Source organism: Bombus fervidus, chromosome 7 (genome assembly GCF_041682495.2).
Source record: "Bombus fervidus isolate BK054 chromosome 7, iyBomFerv1, whole genome shotgun sequence".
NCBI lineage: Eukaryota > Metazoa > Arthropoda > Insecta > Hymenoptera > Apidae > Bombus > Bombus fervidus.
Genome location: NC_091523.1, coordinates 2,262,091 through 2,285,992, shown reverse-complemented (window position 1 = coordinate 2,285,992; position 23,902 = coordinate 2,262,091). Strand labels below are relative to the sequence as shown.

The window sequence follows — 23,902 nt, the reverse complement described above, 5'->3', positions numbered from 1 at the left end:
TGAGTCAAATACGCGATAAATAAATATTTCTTTCGGTCAATGAACGAGTATTCATCTTGGAATTACATATTTTTAAATAATCGTATTCACGTCGACCTCTACATCCTCTGCTTGAGATATTTTTAAATGGACATAGTTGATCGTGAAAGATATAAAACGTATATAATTGACGTAAGAAACTGTAAGAAGGTACGGGTCTCGATCGTTTGCTTATGAGAAATTCATCGAGTATTGCTTGTTAGAATTTTCATACATTGCTTACAGTGATGCCAGGTTGTTATATATTTTAAATTGTAGGATATATTTTCGAAACAGTCTATACACATCACTACCTATCACTACATATCGATGTAATTGTATAATTGAAGAGAAGATCTGTGACGCGTGGTGTGTATACATGTTACGTTTATGGTGATATTTCGTGCCTACGTTAGTCGTTTGGTCGTTGGTATAGAGACACGTCCCTGAACCGCGAAAAATTTGATGGAACTCGACGCAGGCTAGTGAAGCAACGCTTTTATCCACGTCGGTCGCGACATCGGGGATTGCATTGGTTAGGGTAGATATCGGCGAGATATGATGGATGACGTTCAATGATTTTCCGCGCGCGTTTCAATCGAATCGTTATTAAGTCGGCTGGAAAGAGATGCCGCGAATGATTCCCTGTCGTTTGCTTCTCTACGAGCTCCGGATTTTATCTGGCGGCGATACGTTTGTGGCCGATGGTATTCTGCTCACCGATTCGAATTGTTTAATTTCGAAGATAGCTATGATATTTCAGAGATCTATTGTGTTTCAAGAGGAAAGTAATGGTTTTACTACTTTTCTATTTTTTGAAGAGTTTGACAGGTTGATTTTATTATAACAGGTTGATTATATGGAACAGAACTCGTCCAATTCGTTTCATCTTTTTTATCGATATTTTACTTGATTTCTTTCGTCCATATACAGTTCACGAAAATACCACAGAATACTTTTACGAATATATCATATATACTACATAAAGCTTTTTAGAATTTTATTTACACTATACTGAGACCGGACTGCCATTGATTGTATTGGTAAAATTTCAAATCAATCTGAGAACGGACATGCCGGTTAGCGGATAGTTATTGCAAACGTATATTTAAAAAGAAATTAGTATCCAGCATGAACAACCATCTCGGACTTTTTTTTAAACTTTAACAATATAATCATGATAGTCGTATCTCATAACAATGTTAATGAAATTTCAAAATGATTTTTATAATACAAATAATAAATTCGTATAAAGTTTCTATAAATACTCGAATTTATTATTTGTATTATAAAAACCATTTTTAAATTTCATCAACATTGTTATGAGATACGACTATCATGATTATATCGTTAAAGTTTGAACAAAATCTGAGACCACTGCATTGTATTTTATTTTGTAATAAATGAAAGCATTCGAGCATTTATAGAAACTTTATACAAATTTATTATTTGTATTATAAAAACCATTTTTAAATTTCATCAACATTGTTATGAGATACGACTATCATGATTATATCGTTAAAGTTTGAACAAAATCTGAGACCACTGCATTGTATTTTATTTTGAAATAAATGAAAGCATTCGAGCATTTATAGAAACTTTATACGGATTTATTATTTGTATTATAAAAACCATTTTTAAGTTTCATCAACATTGTTATGAGATACGACTATCATGATTATATCGTTAAAGTTTGAACAAAATCTGAGACCACTGCATTGTATTTTATTTTGTAATAAATGAAAGCATTCGAGCATTTATAGAAACTTTATACGAATTTATTATTTGTATTATAAAAACCATTTTTAAATTTCATCAACATTGTTATGAGATACGACTATCATGATTATATCGTTAAAGTTTGAACAAAATCTGAGACCACTGCATTGTATTTTATTTTGAAATAAACGAAAGCATTCGAGCATTTATAGAAACTTTATACGAATTTATTATTTGTATTATAAAAACCATTTTTAAATTTCATTAACATTGTTATGAGATACGACTATCATGATTATATCGTTAAAGTTTGAACAAAATCTGAGACCACTGCATTGTATTTTATTTTGAAATAAATGAAAGCATTCGAGCATTTATAGAAACTTTATACGGATTTATTATTTGTATTATAAAAACCATTTTTAAATTTCATTAACATTGTTATGAGATACGACTATCATGATTATATCGTTAAAGTTTGAACAAAATCTGAGACCACTGCATTGTATTTTATTTTGAAATAAATGAAAGCATTCGAGCATTTATAGAAACTTTATACGGATTTATTATTTGTATTATAAAAACCATTTTTAAGTTTCATCAACATTGTTATGAGATACGACTATCATGATTATATCGTTAAAGTTTGAACAAAATCTGAGACCACTGCATTGTATTTTATTTTGTAATAAATGAAAGCATTCGAGCATTTATAGAAACTTTATACGAATTTATTATTTGTATTATAAAAACCATTTTTAAATTTCATCAACATTGTTATGAGATACGACTATCATGATTATATCGTTAAAGTTTGAACAAAATCTGAGACCACTGCATTGTATTTTATTTTGAAATAAACGAAAGCATTCGAGCATTTATAGAAACTTTATACGAATTTATTATTTGTATTATAAAAACCATTTTTAAATTTCATTAACATTGTTATGAGATACGACTATCATGATTATATCGTTAAAGTTTGAACAAAATCTGAGACCACTGCATTGTATTTTATTTTGAAATAAATGAAAGCATTCGAGCATTTATAGAAACTTTATACGGATTTATTATTTGTATTATAAAAACCATTTTTAAATTTCATTAACATTGTTATGAGATACGACTATCATGATTATATCGTTAAAGTTTGAACAAAATCTGAGACCACTGCATTGTATTTTATTTTGAAATAAATGAAAGCATTCGAGCATTTATAGAAACTTTATACGGATTTATTATTTGTATTATAAAAACCATTTTTAAGTTTCATCAACATTGTTATGAGATACGACTATCATGATTATATCGTTAAAGTTTGAACAAAATCTGAGACCACTGCATTGTATTTTATTTTGTAATAAATGAAAGCATTCGAGCATTTATAGAAACTTTATACGAATTTATTATTTGTATTATAAAAACCATTTTTAAATTTCATCAACATTGTTATGAGATACGACTATCATGATTATATCGTTAAAGTTTGAACAAAATCTGAGACCACTGCATTGTATTTTATTTTGAAATAAACGAAAGCATTCGAGCATTTATAGAAACTTTATACGAATTTATTATTTGTATTATAAAAACCATTTTTAAATTTCATTAACATTGTTATGAGATACGACTATCATGATTATATCGTTAAAGTTTGAACAAAATCTGAGACCACTGCATTGTATTTTATTTTGAAATAAATGAAAGCATTCGAGCATTTATAGAAACTTTATACGGATTTATTATTTGTATTATAAAAACCATTTTTAAGTTTCATCAACATTGTTATGAGATACGACTATCATGATTATATCGTTAAAGTTTGAACAAAATCTGAGACCACTGCATTGTATTTTATTTTGTAATAAATGAAAGCATTCGAGCATTTATAGAAACTTTATACGAATTTATTATTTGTATTATAAAAACCATTTTTAAATTTCATCAACATTGTTATGAGATACGACTATCATGATTATATCGTTAAAGTTTGAACAAAATCTGAGACCACTGCATTGTATTTTATTTTGAAATAAACGAAAGCATTCGAGCATTTATAGAAACTTTATACGAATTTATTATTTGTATTATAAAAACCATTTTTAAATTTCATCAACATTGTTATGAGATACGACTATCATGATTATATCGTTAAAGTTTGAACAAAATCTGAGACCACTGCATTGTATTTTATTTTGAAATAAATGAAAGCATTCGAGCATTTATAGAAACTTTATACGAATTTATTATTTGTATTATAAAGACCATTTTTAAATTTCATCAACATTGTTATGAGATATGACTATCATGATTATATCGTTAAAGTTTAAACAAAATCTGAGACCACTGCATTGTATTTTAAAATTATATTTAAAAATTTTTTAAAAATTACTAAATTCCGATATAATATTATGATAAAATGTGCGCGAAAGCAAAATTAAATTATTTTTCTATTGTGCGGTGATTTTTAATAAAATTTTTCTCGATTTCGGGATAAAATGATTTTGTTCATACGGGTAAACGTAATCCTTTCATCTCTTTAGCTAAAGCAGAAGTAAATAGAAGCTTTCGTTGTATTAACATAAATAATGCCTTAGGCGTGTCAGGCGTACTTGATAATGTCAAACATTGATTTATAACCGTGAAACAAGTTTATCACGTCGCATTATCTGAATTTAATCATTCACAAGGTGTGCTAAACAGCGACCTATCCCAATCAAAGCGATGAAAATCGGGCTTAAACGCGAATCAATTAAGCTCTCGTTGATAACATCTTTGAAACAACATGGATCTATACCAATTTTCTTGTAAAGTATGTATGTGAATAACAGCTCGTTTCTTTCCTGAAATCAAAATGTTGATATCCTATACTTTATGACATAGACAATTATATCGATCGATAACTTGTTACCGTATTAAACGTTTTAAACAACGTATTCAATGAAAATAGATAAACGAATCAATAAACTTGTATATTATTTGCGTTGTGGTAAGATGGTTTGTTCGACGTTAAATACATTAAGCGGGTTTCTCGTCAAAAACATTAAAAAATAAATTATTTAATTTAAAAAGACAAATTTGAATTTTATACATTTTCTACGTGCCTACCCACTACAAAAGGACGAATAATATACAGATTAAAAAATTACATTCCTTCCTCCAAATCATTCAACCTTTATCTTATACAATCTGGAAAACCAAAATGGTATAATAATTCTCTAAAACGTCATTTCAACGAGCAATTATTTCGAGTATATGACAGACATTTTGTCTTTATCTCCGTTACTTTGTCAATTGCCGAAGTAACCAGTATCGTTAAACGGAACAAAAATCTTTGTCAAACTGGACATTTTCACTGATTTCGTATTTACCCGCAATATAATAAGATTTCCCCGATGTTGACGACGAGTTAGTGTCGTAACGGTGAAAGGGTTGCAACAATTCGTATTTGTTTTTACGGCGTGACCTACGTGTAACAATATTTCAACATAATGACGCGCGCGTTTATTATTTAAATTATGCGCAAAAATCTGCGGTTAAGAAGCGCCAGCTTCACCGGCACAATAATGAGCGTGTCGTTTGAAAAATCGCGCAAAACGCTGCTCCCTTCCCGTTTTTGCTTTCATTTGCGATATCTCATTTTGCTGGAAGCGTCGCGTTTTAATTAGTCAATTATTGTCTGTATAGTCAAATAATAATAAATTAAATACATTGTCTCTTGCGATACAGTTGTGTGTTTAAAGAAGAAAAGAGATTTTCAAATTGATCATTGAAAGAAAAAGTACAGACAAAAAGTAATCTAAAAATATAAGCGTATCGGGAAAGAGGTATAAAAGTACAAAAATATATAAAAATATCGGAAAAAATTATACGAAATGGAAGGAACAACGATAATAAAGGAAACAGATTTTTCTCTCGATTGCGATTTCGTTACAACTCTCTGTATTTCGCTTTGTATAACTCAACAGGATTTCTAGGGAAATTCAATAATATTGTCGGTACGGTAAAGTAACAACAAGGGGTTGCAATTCTCTTTGTTGAATTTCTCTTTTTTTTCCAACGTAATGTCATATTTCCAAGTAATTCTACTTTAACACCACGTTTCTTTGTTCTGTTACGAGGCATCTTATCTTAATATGTAATTTCGCTATTTCGTTCTCATAACGTTTCTCTCTTCAATCCCGTTTGTTGGTTAAAGAAATTCCGCCGTAACAAACTCTTTAATTTGCATAACGAAATATAAAAATACCATGGCACAGTTGAAAACATAAAACGAAACAACAATTAGAAGGTCTCTACAGCTGATAAAACAACGTTAGGTCGAATGTTAGATTTTAAAGAACAAATGAAAGTGAAAATGACAAAAACGTTCTATATTCGACAGTCTGTGTTTTTCTCCACTGAAAGTATCTGCGAGTGGATGGTTCGCAAAATTTTAACATCTCGTGTGTGAACGTTGAAAATCATGTACAGGGTGTCTCAAACTTACAGAATAATAATTTCATTAACGAGGGATTACAGATATTAGATACTTGATACGTTTTTATTCAAAACATGCATGGAAACAAAAGTCCAGCGAAAATGATCCCGTTCCGCATTATAAATTCGCAGATTCTCCTACGATCTTCGATTCCATCGATTTTCAATTCTTATTTAAGAAAAGAGCAAAGACAGAAAAGTATTGACGTATCTTCCACGAATCGATTCAGAAAGTTGGACGAAATGCGCGGCGCTGCAATTCTTCCGATTGGCCAGCCACAAGGGCAGTAACATATGGTCGTAGGGGGGAAAAAACGGCAACTCGTAACTTTAATTCGTTTAGATAGGGTTATATGTAGCCACGAAATGGCTCTCGGTCGGGAAGAAGTAAAACTCGCGAATGCGTTTTAAACTTGCTTGGAGGCCTTGTGTTCGAGCCACCCTTAACGAACGTATACTTTCACTTTTTTTCTTTCTTTATTTCTTCTTCTCCTGTTCTTTTCTTTTCCAGCAAGCTCTCGCGGCTCCTCCTTTCTTCTCAGCTTTCTTCCATCGTCCCGAGAGGAGAAAGCAGTGCGCGGGACTTGACCCTTCGTGTCTGAGGAAACCCAATTGAGTTCTGGACCGCAGTTATCCGATTATCACTATATACGATATACTTGTATGGCTTGAGACGATGATAGCAAAGGCACATGCGTGTGTTAGTCTGCCGTAGCTAGGTTGCTTCAAGGTGGAGATACATTCCGCGAAAGGAAGCGAGCGATTAATCACGTTTTACTAGACTTCGAGCTGAGCCAACCAATTTGCCCGGAAAGGTCGTTGTTTTCAGATAAGGGGGCGAGAGAAAGGGAGAACGAGAGACGGCTAGTGTTCCCACGGAACAATCGACGAATCCGACCGTGATACGGAGTATGGACAAACAATCTTATCTACCGGCCAAGAGATAGGACTCTCAATTTCTACTCCTCTCTCCCTCACACTGTCTGTCTGTTTGTCTGTCTGTTTGTCTCTGTCTCTCTCTCCCTCTCTCTCTCTCTCTCTCTCTCTCTTGGTTCCTCCTGCACCATCCTTTTCTCTATGTTCCATGCTCTCGGTTCATGCTTCCATGTTCGAGTCGTTCTACGTTCCTCTCAACGACACCGATTCGAGACCCAAATCTCTTCTTGGATGGATCCTGTAGTTCCGGATGTCTAGGCGAGAGCGACATCCTGTCGTGCCACATAGAAGGATACAGTTTATCGCTGTCAACAGCGCCGACTGATAAATATTGGCTGACGGGAGTATCGCCATGAAGCAAACAGGTGTTCCAGGTAGTGGTAATAAAAAGGAGAAGCTGCCACGTTTTTTCGATATTATATTAGAGGTCGGAAGATTTGACTGGTGAACATTTTTCGCAGGCACTTCTAATCTCTTCTGTTACAATATCGATCCACGGTGACAGGAATTGCCAAGATCAATTTAATAAAAGCGTGAAGATAGTATACGCGTAGTTAAACGTATAAAGTAGATAATAATGCAGAAGTGTTAAGTTAAATTCCCGATGAATTTCATATTTTCTGAATTGCTGTATGTGTAATAAAATGTACATTTTAAGAAGTCAAAGATTAAAGGATCTAATATAATGTAAAATCGGAAGTTCGTCCCAACGTGAGAGGAGAAGACTAGATAAAATAAATACAATTTTTCGATGAATACATGCATCTGAACCAATATGGCTTGATGCGTAATGTGTAATTATGAAGGAACGGTGTGTGAAAAACTGATAGATTATTAGAGAAAAAGAGAGAGGGCGTGAGGGCAATAAATGAGATCACATAAATCACATTGTAACAATTTAGTTTAATTACATTTAATAAATATTTTTCCTCACGCTGTAAATGTATCTACGATGAATTGAAAATTTTCTGTATGATTAGTTATTTCTGTACGATTCGTTTAAAAAGATTGCTCTTCCACGATCAAAAGGAAATCAAATCAAAAGTATTTTGTTTGTCGTTTTACCGCTACACTAATTTAAACTAACGATTATAATCCACCGTCAGATTAATTGAAAATTCTGTTACGTCTATATGTACGATATCAAGCATAGAGCATCTTACGTCAACATCATATTGCAATCAGTGTTAGGACTGTTGAATTTATGGTCGACTAAATCCACAAATTACTACTATGCAAGTAGTTGGTCTAAATGCAACTCTCTGCCGTAAACATAGATACTGGTATTTACGCCATACCAGGTCACGGTGGAGCTGTTCAGCAAGTCTAACGTTAATATTCGGACAAACCAGGATCGCTTTTCTTGCACGCCAAATATGGTTACGTAACAATAATTCGGTATTGCGATCAAGTATTGGAAAGCTTAATGAGAAAAAGACAAACGATTATAGAACACGAGGAACGATACATCGCTGTTCAATCGCGATAGATACCTGTTCATTGTTAGCTATATTTACATATCCAAGATGAATCGTATTATACACATAATGGTTTAAACAAGAATAATTTCTTATCATCGAAAGCATTGGCCAGGTTTTCCAGCTAGCATTTAAAAAAATGCAGAAGCAGATGCACATTTAACAAGATAGAAGATAAAAATACAAATGTTTTAAGCTGTAGCAACGTTGAGAATGGAAATGTGAATGAGAATTCGTAGTCTGCAACGAGAAACGTATTTGAGGAGAATGGCAATGCATTCTCGTTAGTCAAGCATAATTTAAACTGGATAATGGGTGATTGACGTCTGAACGAGGAAACTCTCTCAGCCATCCATCCCTACATCTGATTCCGATGTACAAACCTAATCACATTCGTAGGATAGAGGACGAGAGAATGAAAGGAACGAATAAAGTAACAACGTACAGCAGTCACCTGATATTTGTATCTTCATCGATCATTTTTAAGTTTATACGCTTATTTTGCTATTAAATATTGCTTTTAATACGGTATTCGTTGTACTTTTTTCTGTGAATGTCTTATTATCAGCTACTTAGAAATACGAAAACGACAGTTCATCAATGGACGAACGTTTACTGTATTCCTATTCAAAAGAGGAATTACGCTGTAACAAAGACGCGAATAAATTATTACGGCTAGAAAGTATGAAAAATATTGTAGGAAAGAAGAGGCAGAAAGAATTTCAAAATTATGCAACAGAGTGATGATAATCTGATCGCGAACCACTCGTTAGAACTACTTAAGTTCATTCACTCGTACCGTTAATCCACGCTTTGTTCCATAGAATATCCGCGACACCGTTCCAGCAGACAAATCGCTGCTAAATTCTATTCTCCGTGAAGCTTGGCTACACGCCAACGTATCCGACACCATGCAACGAACTTATTTAATTATTTTTCTATCAAGAAAACCCGTTGTCGAGATGTGAACGGATGAGAGAACCAGTTACCCTAAACTTATTTAATTATTTCCTCTTTTACCTTATACGACGATACTCGCCCATGTGGCGCAAAACGACACGTCGTTTGTAGTCAGTTACCATACCTATTTTTTCAGGTAATGTTATTCCGTTATAGGGCGTCTCATATAGTACATAAATAGTCTCCAGATGTAGTAAAAGATCGCATGCAGAACGGAAATAAACTATGCAGAGACACTGGGGAAATGGAAGAGAGAGAGAGAGAGAGAGGGAGAGAGAGAAGAAGTAATTTATTTTCTTCGTTTCTTCCGCAAATTAAACAGGTCGACCGAAAGAGCTCGATTCGAATTCCATAGGATCGGGTTGAATTCGTGCTAGAATTTCCGTGGAAAGGGACAGAATCGAAGGATACGTCTGTGAGAATAGAAGGATCCAGCCGCAGAACCTGTACGTCTGGGTGAAGAGCATAAGATTCGAGGTCCGGAAACGGTAAATTAATTCGCGAACGACAAGCCCAGTCGGCATTGCTATCGGCCGTCGTTTCTCCCTCGGTTTCAGGGAATAAACATCAGCGACAGAAGTTGACCGGCGACCGGGAACGACGTCGCTACGATGTCGGTTTCCAGGTCCCGGCGCATATCCGAAATTCGTTCAGCTAACCGTTCCCCCTTGGCTCGTGTTTGGCACCGGGCTTCCTACCTCGTTTCTCTACCTCCGTTGTATATCTGCATCGGACGTCGCGCGCCGCGCAACCACCGGGATTTCTACATTCGCTATATACCTAACTGTGTCGATCGCAACCCGCGAACTGCTGCGATGCGAATTGATATCTAATTCGGGTCCCGGTGATCTGCGAAATTAGCGGGCTAACTGCTTTTGCACCGGGGAACTCTCGGCCGATTGCGTTCCAATTTCGAGTTTACCGAGAACTGTTTGATGATTGACTTCGACGCCAGAATCGGGAAACATGCTCGATTCGCTTCGCCACAAGAAGTGTATTCTGTTTCTGCTTCGTTTTCTTTTTCCTTTTCTTCTTTTCTGTTTCATTGTAGGAAGTGAATTGAAATGTATATAACTGTTGAAATAAATTGAGCAAGCAAAGGTTTGAACGATTTCCGATTTCCGTACTGAAATTGAGATTTTAATTTATAGGTCTTCTTAGAGACTGTAATGAAAATTTTTTTAAAAGAAAGAGAAATTCGATTCATCCGATAATGTCTATAGCATTTCGTACGTATGTATTTTCCCTATACCACAATATATTTTTAAAACAGTTTGAATTTAATCGCATCGCATCAAAATTGGAAAACTATTTCACCCATTGTGAATACAATTTTCATTTTCAGATAAAATCTAGCCAAACGAATTTTCCATTTTAAGTATCGTTCATTGCTCGTCCAAACCATCAACGTCGGGTAAAATTGTCGACCTGAATCGGACGAAAGACGATCAAAAGCAAACGACACCGTTAACTTTTTCACTTACCGATTGGCACGTTGACAGCAAAGAGAACGACAAGAGCGCGATGGCAGAGCATTGTGCACTGCATGGAAAACGCGATGAATCGTCGTCGTCGTCGGTCGGTGGAACCAGCAGCTGTTCCTTTATCTACTTAACGCTGTCATCTTCCGCGAGAACCTCTGTTTCCAGTCTTCTGACGCATAGCATGCCTGAAACAATCGAGAACCATGGTTAAACGTATTCGTTAATCGTTACTCTTTTTTTTTATAATGTGAATAATTCTGTGGCCATCCCGATTGACAGATTGAACCGGTTGGTTCGATATTCGAACGCGTCTATTTTCGACGAACGGGACAGAACTACACCTCACCATCGTCGCGCTTTATCGGCCGTTTCCACCGAACGAACTTTCGACTCGCGCGCCCTTGCATCGCAAAATTGACTACCCTAACCACTTCCATCGTCGTTATCTGGCCTCAAGCTGCTGTTTCTCCTCGATGACGTTCGATCCTGTTCCGCGAAACTTGACTAACAGCTCGGTCAAAGACGAACTCCGGCTGATGTTTCATGGGACGTGGATCGATCACCTTGTTTCCTCACCAAACGACGTGTAATTGTTCAGAAAAATTTTGTTTTGTGTAAATTTGTATGTCTATATTGCGTTGTTATATAAAACATTTTGAAGGTTCATTAGCGCTATTAAAAGATAATGATAGAAGGTAGTAGCATAGATTCAAAACAAGAACATTTGGCGTATCTAATACTATTAACTATTAATAATATCTTTATACTCTCATGGCGTTTTTTTCGCCCAAGATATTTATATTTCTATATTAATAAATATTTTTTATATTATCCAAATCTATATAAATATAAATTTCGTTCGACTTTGTTACTGACAAAATTGTTATCAATCTCTATACGTTGAACTCGGTCGAGCGGTATCGAAAAAAAAAAGTCAAACGATAACAAGCATATAAAAGAACAAATTTTATCAAAATACACTCATCGAATAAGCGTTCTTCGTTTACATCGATCACGGTCGATTACTGGACACTGGAAAGCACGTGTCTATCCGCATCGCGCGTTCATTCGGCAAAACGAAAATTGTTGTCTGACGGTATTCGGCGAGTGTGTTACGATTTCCCTTGCCACTGGAATAACGCGAGATTGTTAATTTTCCATATTCCACGGGACATGCGTTCACGGCGTTACGTTCCGCTTTGTGCACACCATTGAACAGATTCGATTCCGTTCGACCAACACGTGTAACAGCACTGATACGGTTCCGCGTACGATTTCATCCTCGATAAAGTATTTGTAATTCTAATCCGCGATCTAAACGATCGACAAATAGGTAGCGTAGACTCATTTCCGCGTTGTCTGTATCGTCGAAAATTATTTTGTATAGTCGCGTCGGTGACTTGATCGTTCATATTGGTTCACGCGTCTACGCGACAATAAATTGTTAATTACCATTTGTGGTAGTTTGCTTTAAAGCATGAACAATGTAACGGACATGTTCCGCGACAATTTTACCAATTCGCGCGACATTGATTTTCAAAGTGATCGACGAAATTATCTGGCCCTACGATTCACCGTTGCTTATTCGATTTGCAAGCGGGTCAACAAGTCTCGTTATTAGCTCACCGTGTCTGACTATTGTGCGGATATTTATCGATTTCGTGCTCGCTTAATTCGTTTGCCTCTAGTGCTTTTGAGAAAAGATTCGAAAGGAAAAGTGGCTGTGAAAGTTTCAAAAGCAAAGATTCCAGAATAATATATAATAATAATTGCTCTTGAAAACAATGAAGAAGAATTTTGTTTTTAAAGTATTGATATTTATAGTATTATCGAAATAGAAATGGGAACTTTTGACAACCAATGTATCTAATTTTCCTCGTTCATTAAGGTACGCGTTAATACTTGTATATTTTGACAAGGGTAATAACCAACTACAAGTATGTAAATTATCATTGAAAATGAGCCATTAGTCGTAACGTGTATCTGATCGTTCAACGAATGAAATGAAAATTTTAATAGTAAAGTAGATAGGAATTAATTTCTCAAAATACTTTCTCAGAGATCTGTATCAAAATCTCCTTGTAAGTCGTATGACCTTATAACATACATATTGGGTTGGTAACTAAGTGATCGCGGATTTTGCCATTAGGTGGTATTGACAAAATCCGCAATCACTTAGTTTCCAGCCCAATATATGGTATCTTGGTAATTATCGTCACAACGAATCGAAACCGAAGAAAAAGCAGGATAACGATTGGTAGCAGCATATGAGCGTAGAAAAAGTCAACGGAAAATTCAGATCTGGGATAGACCCATATTATTGTACCTTTGAATACTAACGATTGTTTTAGTTTACAAGGTCTAGGGGCAAACGAAATCGGGAAAGATTGTTACTGCTGTTTCCTGTAATCTTCAGCTAGAGTTACACAAGAAGTTTAACTTTTTGTGGTAACGCCTGTCGATACAAATGTACGAACGTGCTCCTTAGGGAATTGATTGATTATTATCCTTTCTGCGATCGACGTAATAAATAGTATTGAGCGAGCGACGATTATAACTGGCCTACACTATCTCTTGTACTTATACGAATTTTACTACAACTGACTGTTACAAATTCATCCACTCGTTTCTTATCAAACAACCTACACGTTTAACACATCTCATATCTATCCTCGTGGCGATTTAAATAAGTCGGGGTAAACGTATACTATGGAAATTTGCGAAGCGCATGCGACAAGAAAGGTGAAGTTAAATGTAAATTGTAAAGCGTAACGTATGTTGCAAATAACTGACGGCGCTTGTGCGTTATACTGACACGGCGAAATTATTTAAATTGTAACGTACGGTCTAACCAGAAATAAATTACACGGTGAAATGTGTCGCGTGTCGACGAATATAATACCTCGTGAAACGTGCTAAGTTTCTACTCCATGTTAGACATACGGAGAAGACGATACCATAAGTTATATGAACATAACATCGCGTGATTATTGCATGCAATATTGTTCTTGTAATGGAACCAAAAAGTTAATACGATGCGACAGTTACTTATTACTAAAGATTATAGAAATAAATTAATAAGTTTATATTTTTACTGCTTGCTGCATATTGTTTATAGTATACATGAAATTAAAATGAAGATTTAATGAGAAATATAGAGAATAGGTCATAGAATAGAAAGTTTCTATTGTTAGTTCAAAAGATTCGTAAGTGAAAATATACTTATATATATAATATATATTATATATTGTTATTATTATTATATTTACATATAGTAATTTATTATATATATATACATATATCTCGGAGATGAAAGGACAACGGAGTCACCCGTTGGAATTGCTTGAAAAAGCCTCAATAGCATTCACGAAATAACCCAGACACAGTCATTCGAAACTTGAGACAATGAGCTTAGGCTCGAGGCGACAACCGGTCGCCGAGCGTAGCCGCGGTCACGGGATGAACGTTTCACCTAACAGAAAAGTACCAATATTATGAGACACACGTTGTATTAACAATCAAACCCTGGGCAAGAGCAATGTCGCAGTTATGCGAGTCTGCCTAGCAACGGTAGCAGTTTGTTGGTATCCCAGGCCAACGTTAAACAAAGCTAACGCAACCGTAAGGAGAAGAAAGTTTCCATTACTGAGTTGTTCTTGTGATCTCCTTGGTGAGTGACACATCGTCTAGAGAGCAATATAAAGAGCGTCATAGCGAGCGATACTTTTGTGCATAGAAATTCTATTCTGAGTTTAATAAAGAGTGAGCCCGTGGACCGTGGATTCGCTATATCGAATCTAAGGTCATTGCCATCAGCGTCTAGTTACCGCAGTCACTGTTCGAACTTATTTCTTCTGTATTTGTGTTAATAAACGTTATCTTGATTGTGAAACAACAATGAACAACCCAGGCGAAGATTCTTTACACGCCCATAATTCAAGCTCAAATAACTCTACTCCGACATATATATATAATTTTTGAGTAATGATATACGTTAGATGTACAATTTCTATGAAATTGAAACATTGTTATTCCTCGAAAGAAGAAATGGTCTCATGTTACAAAGTGAGTTTCGGTTCGTTTGAACTGCGAACCTTCGAGGGAAAAGAACAAGAGCAACCTTGTCCAGCCATCGTTATACACATGTTCGATGATTACTTTGAGCGCAGAATCTCTTTATAATGGAAAAACGAAGTCACTAGTGCAACCTTACAGTTAACGTTTCCTCTAACTTTGAATTTTTGACATCGTTCACATTACGAGAGAATCTTCGACAGAGAAGCTTCTAACATTTACATCAAGATTCTTCGTTGTACAATTTTACTAAAATTTTAAATAAAGATACTTATTATCGCTATAAAATTATTATAAAAAGTTATAAAAGATCAAAGTAATATAAAAATTGTCTAATAACAATAGTGATAAAATTTCAATGTCACAATTTCACGATATCAAAATTTCATTATCAACTAAATTTGGCCGAGAAGACTTCTAACTATCTATCGAATATACGACTTCCGAGTAAAAAATGAAATTCAATTTCCACGTGACTCAAAGGAAAATCATATTGGGCGCACTGCATGCTGGTGAAAATTTTGATGGCAATATTTGCGAAACCACTGATTCCTATGTACGTCTCCGCAGTGATGGGACGACGAGGCGACGTAAAATGCGAAACACGGAACACGAAATACTTCAGTTCGTTATTGGCAAGGTAAAGCCGATCTATACCACAGCAGAAATAGCGGCGGCGGATGCAGCACCAGCACCGCAAGCAACTTTCACGCAGACACCTCAACAAAAAGAGTCGGCGAATGGGGTTAACTTTAATTTACATTTGCTTCTACTTATGTACTACTATATCTATTTACAATGCATGTATGTGCGTACATATCCTTGTCGTGGTGACTGCTGCGCGACCACCAGCTGCGAATATCTTGAGTTAACAGTAAAACAATTTCAAAAGACAACTCTTCCTTGCGGAAACGCTTGCATTCCGGTGTATGTGCCTATTAAAAGAACTTGGATCGTGTACCTTTCCCTTCATTTTTTCCTTTTTTACATGGTTCACGGTAACTATAAGAGGTCAGTGATTCAAGATATTATTGGCTTGTCGGGAAAGTTCGTAAGGAAAGGTAAAATACTTAAAGGATTTTATAGAATATTTACGATGATTTTTTACGACTTATTGGTTAGCTGCATGATCGCTCTGAATGATAGCTGAAGAACTTTTCGTCCTTTTTAGCAATCGATCGCTTCAAGTGGTTTTTGCACAGTCCTAAAATATTCTGTATCTTGTCATTATAAAAAAGTTTTGCGTTGAAAAACATCTTTGCTATTAACCGATCTGAAACTTTTCTCATTAATTGCCACATTTAATGTTCAACTGAGGAAATTTGTCTCAATTTAGTACTTTGTTATTTCACATTTCCCAACTTTAAAAACGTTATGAACTTTCCGAACAACTTAATATTTTAACAAACAGTTATCTTTACCTTCTTTCCTTTAGTGTAACGAAAAATGATGATAACTGTGTCTAGATATACCACAGAAAGGATACATTTGAGGTTTCTTTTAATTGAATTATACTAGATACAATCATCATCTTCTTCTTCTTTTCTTATTTTTAAGACAGTAGTAACTGATATTCGACATGAAATACAAAACTCCGAGAAAAGAACAACGTGTTGAACAAATTTCCTACGTTTTTCACTAGAATAGAAAGCGAATAGAGCTGGAACTTCAGTTGCTTTGAATTATGCATTAATCGCTAGAAGAATTCATAACTCGATCTACCGGTACGTGTTCTAAAAAAGAATTACTGTAAAATATCTTGACTCGGTTTGCACTTAAGAGTCGTCCATGTTTAAAGCAACTTTCCATTCCGCATCTTGCGAAACTACTTGTAGGAATCGTGCCGCATTTGCATAAATGTTATCTTTCAAACTGCAGTTCTTCCTTGGCGACGGTTTTACTTTCTACTTTCTGACAGTCGGAGTGAAAACCCGTGTTGTTTACGATCTGCTAAATAAAATGTAAATAATGTGTCAAGATATACATATACTTTGTGATTATCGATCATTTGGACTCAAGAAAATAAAATGTATCTCTTCCGTTCAACTAATATCATCTTCTATAAATGTATTTTTCTTCGCATTTTATTTCGTAATTTGAGGAACAGGGATACGTGAAAAAGAAACCGTAGCAACACGCGTTGCACTGTGTAACAAGGGCTCACGTGTTTAGATTAGATGCAGATTAAAGCGCACTCAGAGATGGGCTTAGCGTGAGAGATCATTTGTCCGAGATAATTATTTTTCAGTATCATGCGATGCTTGCAAAGTACGTGGCTTCCTATGGTTGATTAATGAGACGATCGAGGACGCGTTGAAAGACCGTAGAACAGTTAATATATTCGTTTCTATCTTTTCCTGAATCGAATCTTGACAAATAAAAGTGCTTTTCCAAGAGCAATTACGAAAACACGTTTAATTTGTTAGAACAATGTAAAACAAAACAAATTTGAATTTGCAGCATTGTATCACCTTCGAATTTATACCCGTTAGAAATTATACCGACGTCAAAATTTATCTGCAATGTAAAATGTGCATATAGTACTACTGAATTAATAAGATATTTCAATTAACAACAAAATTTACAATTTACAATTTACAACAAAAGGACGACATACCTACCAATTGATTAGTCGTTATTCGATTATATTTAAATTTAACTTATTTGTAGATAAATAACTACTCTATGCGTCATAGAAATGTGTTATAGTATAATTATGAATCTATGTGTAATTTTAAAACATAGCAATATACAAGTAAATAAATCAAAGACATTTTAAAAAACTTGCACGTACAAAACAAACTCTATATAATCGTTGAAATTGCTATAATCGCGTCTAATATTCTGTTACATTAATATTTAAATGAACTTTCGTTCAGCCCCAAAATGATCGTTTGATCATAAATGCAAAAACCTCGCGTTCATTCCGATGCAGTCGATTTCGAAATAGATATTTTAAATAAAATTTCCTAGTTTCTTGATCGTTTCATCAAAACGGTTAAAATATTCATTATGGACCATTGATCCTGCACGAAGGCCCACGCTATGTATATACACATATATCGTGTCAGACCAAAACCGCGACACTATCACTTTTCCGATGATGATCGTTTGCGGCTGCGCAGGTATTTCGCTACAAGAGTAGGCGAAATTTACACGAAAATAAATTTGAAACGTTGCATGAACACCACAATTTCCGGAACGCTTTATTCAACACGGCCTCACTCCCCTATTGTTCCCTAATAAAAATAATATTCCGTGAACGGAGCGCAACTTGCTAATTTTGATTTTCCTACCTTCAACAAATGGCCTAATTTTTCGAGAAAACTTAAGTTAGAACGGAGTTTAAATTAGGAGGAATTTTTACCAGGTCGAAATTCCGTAATTACTTAATCTACACTCATGTTTAATTTATTTTCATTCGGCTACGTTCTACTACTATCCTCTTTATTTCTTACTGTGTATTGTTTCTCTTTTTGTTGCATTGTTTCATTTTGAATAAAGTATAAGAGACACTTGACATTTTAGAAACGCTTATGATCCTAATTATTGGTCAGTTATCATTAATTAATAGCTACTGTTGTGCTTTTCAAAGATATTTTTGGATTTGCTATTTCATAAAAGTGGAGTAACAGTTCGAATAAGTATTTTAGGGTAATTACTTTTCGAATTATAATTCGTATCGTAGTATCGATCCCAGAGTCCAGCTCTTCTCGTTCTCTTGAGCAACTGGCTAAGGATCGTTGATTCTCTTCGAGACACTGCTTTCGTAAGCGAAATTAAATCGAACAAGCAAACAGCTGAAGCGGGCAACACCGAGCTTTTACTTTTAGTGCACGCCATTAAATAAAATATAAAGCGTGACGATAAAGCTATAAATTTCTTAACCAAAAAATGGCAAATATATTTAAACGACTTTTTAAACAATCTATGTAGTATTAAAAATAAGTGCTACAAAATTATTTTCGCAGATAATATATCTCAATTTTCGAATCAAAGATTTATTTTAAAACGTATTTCAAATTTGGCAAGTACTCGGACACATTTTAAGAAATGTTTTTTAATCGACGAAATCAAATATTTCATTTAACTCGAGTATTCAGTCTTCACTTAACTTTTGCGTTTATATATTTGTCAAGTCTTACACATATTTGCGAATTTATTAAGTTTCTAACTAACGAAAAGAATTTGATAGATAAATCGTTGATATGCATGTTCGATACTAAGAGAGTTCCAAACGTTTCCGTAAAATGATTTTTAGATAGATCGTTATCTCCAGGGACGTGCAATATTTTCGACTGATACACATTACTCTCTAGAGAACGTTAAGTCCACTGCTATGAATTAACCGTCACATAAAACTGGAGACTCTAACAAATGTCCCTTAAAGAATACAAAAAGTCATCTTCGAGTAAATCTACAGAGACTGATATTCGCTGAGATGCTTTTATACTTCTTAGGATACACACACATCTATCTATCTATCTATCTCTCCTTCGATTTTTCCTCATCCGTCTTTAAGGTTTTAATTAAATCAAAATGTACGGAAGTGGCACAGTGCAATCCATTAAACAACCAATGAATGAATTATATCGTTCAATTTTCCTTAACTGGTATTATATCACTGATAGTGTTAAATTTAAAGCGTTCTTCAAACTGAAACCCTTTTAAAATGTTCAATAATATAGAAAAAGCATTTATCGAATGAAACTTGTGGAACCAATACAAAAATAACAAATTTATACTGAAATTTATGTCAACTATTTTAACGATAACCAAAAGTAATTACTTTTTTTTACGTGGCTTGCTATTTGACATTATACGTTACTTCAAAATGATCGCTGCCAGCGCGAGCATTGCACGTACCAATTGATCTGCATGTTTTCGTTGAAACTACACACAGAAACAGATAAATTCGCGAGAATTTTTTGCATCTTTTACAACGAAGCAGATAAAAGAATTATCGCCGCTCTAACGTAAAACGTAAAATATTTGAATGGGAAAAACGGTGATCGATTTTATTTTTACAACTATCGGGGAAAACAAGTCTACGGAAGAACAATCCAGCAGAGAAGAATAACGTCATCAGCGATGTTCGATTACAGTTGTATAAATCGAAAAGTATGTGCAAAGCAACTATTTTCGGGAATCATATTTTAATTGCATTTAGAGCTTTCTACAAACTTTATTCAAATACTATTTTTACCTTTAGTAACAGAGGCAACTGAACTGAAACATCGATATTTTGTACCCAATAAGAAATGACTGAGAATTATTTTCCTTAAGATAAGAGAATTTTTCCCCAGGATTACTAAGAGCTTCGTGATCTCAACTTGCATTTCCCTGTCTGACTCAACCATCAACGATATACGAATATCAAGCAGCAACGAACTCTGAAACTGCACGAAACTGAAACGCAGTGCTAGTGAACGAATTCGATTCTCTCGAACTCGAAAGCTTCTTACGCGGCAAAGTCTGGCGATGGAAATACGATGAAATATGACGAGGCACGATTACATCCGTTAGTGGTGTCGCAACGTTCAAACACAATTTCCATTGAACATGGAGAAAAGCGATCGCATGCTCGCTGAAGTTCGATTAATTCGCATCGCGTGCGAATAAAGACGCGTAGCTGTGTCTCGAATAAAAGGTAACCACCTATTGCCATATGTGTTTTCCGCTTTCGTGTGCACGATGTGCATCCGTGAATTCGTGAATATACAATGACACCGATCTTCACCGGGGTGAGTTTACGACGCTCGCTCTTCGCTTTTACGAGTTTGTCAAGATGAAACGACTTCGCGCGAACTCCGAATCCTTCTTTTCCGCCGGTGGTATTGACGCGTGAGAACGTTTCCTTTCAACTGTGGCTCCGACACTGTCTCGTCCCTAGACGCCTCCAACACAGTGATCGACTAAAGTTTAAGACTGCCGGACTCCCAGTCATTGAATTTGTTTCTTACTTCATTTTCTTTCTGTCCTTCCTTACGGCGAGAAGGAAAATCGGAGCCGGAAGGAAGCTCCGAACGCGTCAACCGCCGGCAGGTAATTTCCGTAATCATTGAATTTTCGCCGGCTTATGTTCGTTAAGTTAGTGCCAACTTTGGTCTCGCTCCTCTTCTCCCCTTCCCCCTTTTTAATTGAAAATTTATAAGCCTCATCCGCGTGCAAGAACATTTCGAATAGTTTTAATTGGAACAGTGTTAATTAACGGTAGTCGCGCCGTGTATTGGCGATTTTATTGTTAGACTTACGTGCCAAGCAAAGAGATTAATTTTGTAAATACCCTATTCTCGAATGTGTCACAAAAAAATAATTGAAATAGAAGATAAAGCTTTACACCGATAAGCTCGAACTGCTTTAATACACACTTACAAATAAAATACCTGCATCAAATGCTGTAACGGGTGTCATTTCGTTTCATTTTCATAGCTTATATAATAACATAAGATGCTATATTATTCTATTGCCTTGATTATTTTCTTCACTCTGTCTTCCTTAAAAGAAAATCCGACTTCCTGCCCTATCAAACAACATTCCACCATCCATTACATCTAGTTTATATTCATAAGGTTCGTTCATTAAAAACTAATTTCTTTTTAATTGGACCGCAACCTAGGTTGACATTGTTTTGTTTGTTTTGCCAATAACTGACTTGAACTGACTTGAACTGACTTCTTAACAGGAAAATGGAACACGGGAAAGGAAACAGCTGCCATCCTGATTGCATGTAATTCTTCTGCTAATTTGCAAAAATTCAAGCAACGAAAATTCCTTTTTAGATTAAAGCGACTCAACATTACGGCAAACACGATATTTTCACGGAGAGGGGAATCGCATTGCCAAAAATATATTTGTTCACAGTATAGGACAATAGGAGAAAAAAGCTGTTGGTTTTTCCGACGAGTTTGGCTTGATTTCCTACGGGATACGACGCGTAGAATAACGGTTCGTGACATTTTGGTGTCTCTTTTTATGGAATACCATGAATTTTTTAAAATATTCCCCTTCCGCTCTAAATCGCGTTAAAATCACATTACGCTATTGTCGGATAACGTTACTTTTTAAATTACTATTATAAGAAATTATTAGTATATAATGATATTATAATATAAAAAAATTATGTACATATTTTGATTATTTGTGATGGCGAATAATGAAATTTTGGTATATTAATCTTTTGGTTATTATAAATCTCCTCGGTATTGAATATATCAAATTTGGTAACAAATTTCCTCTTCCTTAATGTGATTATTAGTTGACGAGATGATGAAATTTAGTAGATTCATTTATAAATTTCGACCTCCGAATAAATGACATTTCTTATACACCAATCTAATATCTTTGCGATTTTCCCAAATATTTAATTAACTGAAATATTCGAGAGAATTCTTGAATTACTTCCCGATGGCACTCGCGAAGGTAAAGAGTTAAAACACTCTAAAATTTCTGTACAATGTTTGAACACGGTTCACTTGAGGGAAGGAGAAAAATGGAAAGATAGGAATAGGGTGAAACGTAGTTAATCGCGCACTCTGCTTTCTGCGTCATCGGGTTCCGAGTGTACTTCCATTTAAGTTGGTCTTTATTTTTATCGAGGGCGTAGCGGAATTTCACGATTAATTTATATGTTGTCGACCGTATTGGAAAGCTCTCATCCCGGTCGCGATACCAACGTGGAATCACTTTTTCACACTTATTGCCTTATCGAACTTCGAACGTCCTTAACTCTGGAATGCAAATCACTAGAGCTTAACTTAGATGAACTCCGAAGAGTGTGGGGTCTGACGACGAAAAGAGAGATAGAAGGAGGAAATGAGACACGGAGTTAGGCTAAAGATGGGAGTCAGAGGTTTCGAATTACCAAGTGCAGAATCCCTTTAAAAAAAAAAAAAACAAATTCAAATATCCTGCGTAAGAAGAATTTGCAAAGTTTGATAGACGTGGAGGATGCACATAATTCACGTATGAAATTTTAAGCGTATTTCAAAAGTGTGAATAGACAATGTGACCTGATTTTAACTTTGTGAGTTACTTAATACGACGACGTTTAATTGTAAAATTATAAATTACGTCGTGTCAATTTGTTACAGTCATGTATCTTGAAAGTCGATAGCCTTTAGATGTCGAGAAAAGTTAACTATAAAAGTGATAGTGTACAAATCAATACTGCAATAAAAATATGTAAAATGTAAATAGGTATAATTATAGCTATAATTTCAATTATCAGGTAAATCGTGAGATTAACTGTTCGATTCAAGCTGGATGTGTGATTATCGGAAATTATTATCAATTTGTTAATAAGATTTTCCAAAGATCTTTAGATCGATAAGCACTCGGTCAGATAAAACTGAAGCTTTTCAAGCATGAACACACGAGCGAAATCAAATTTCCGTAATCATAGAACAAAGCTCGGATATTCGTTTCATGCGTAATTATCCGTATCCTTTAACCGATATTTTCGTTAGCGTAAGTGCCTTGTAATTCACAATGAACACAGGAAAAAAATTATATCGGTATATTTGGTTGCAAATAGTTTAGTAACTGGACTCTCGAATGAAATAATAACGTCTATCTAAGAAAATAACAATGTACCAATTATTTGATTACAAACATTTACACAAAGTTTTTCCATCACAACTTTCAGGTTGTTTTCGCCCTCTTAACACGATGCGTAAAGAAAATAAGTAAAATACACGTTAAATATTTTTTCAACCGCCACGTCATATATCAGTCTATATCATCATAATCCTT

At 34.9% G+C, this 23,902-nt stretch overlaps 1 protein-coding gene across 2 annotated transcripts in view; it reads right to left on the bottom strand.

Annotated features, from left to right (window-relative positions):
- Positions 1–23,902, bottom strand: part of LOC139989249 (lachesin) — a 194,772-nt gene that overhangs the window by 100,412 nt on the left and 70,458 nt on the right. For both annotated transcript variants that reach the window (XM_072007432.1, XM_072007431.1), the window contains exon 2: positions 11,075–11,259. In XM_072007432.1, coding sequence (XP_071863533.1) covers positions 11,075–11,138 — 64 coding nt within the window. In that variant the 5' untranslated portion in view covers positions 11,139–11,259. The remainder of the gene's footprint in view (positions 1–11,074; positions 11,260–23,902) is intronic.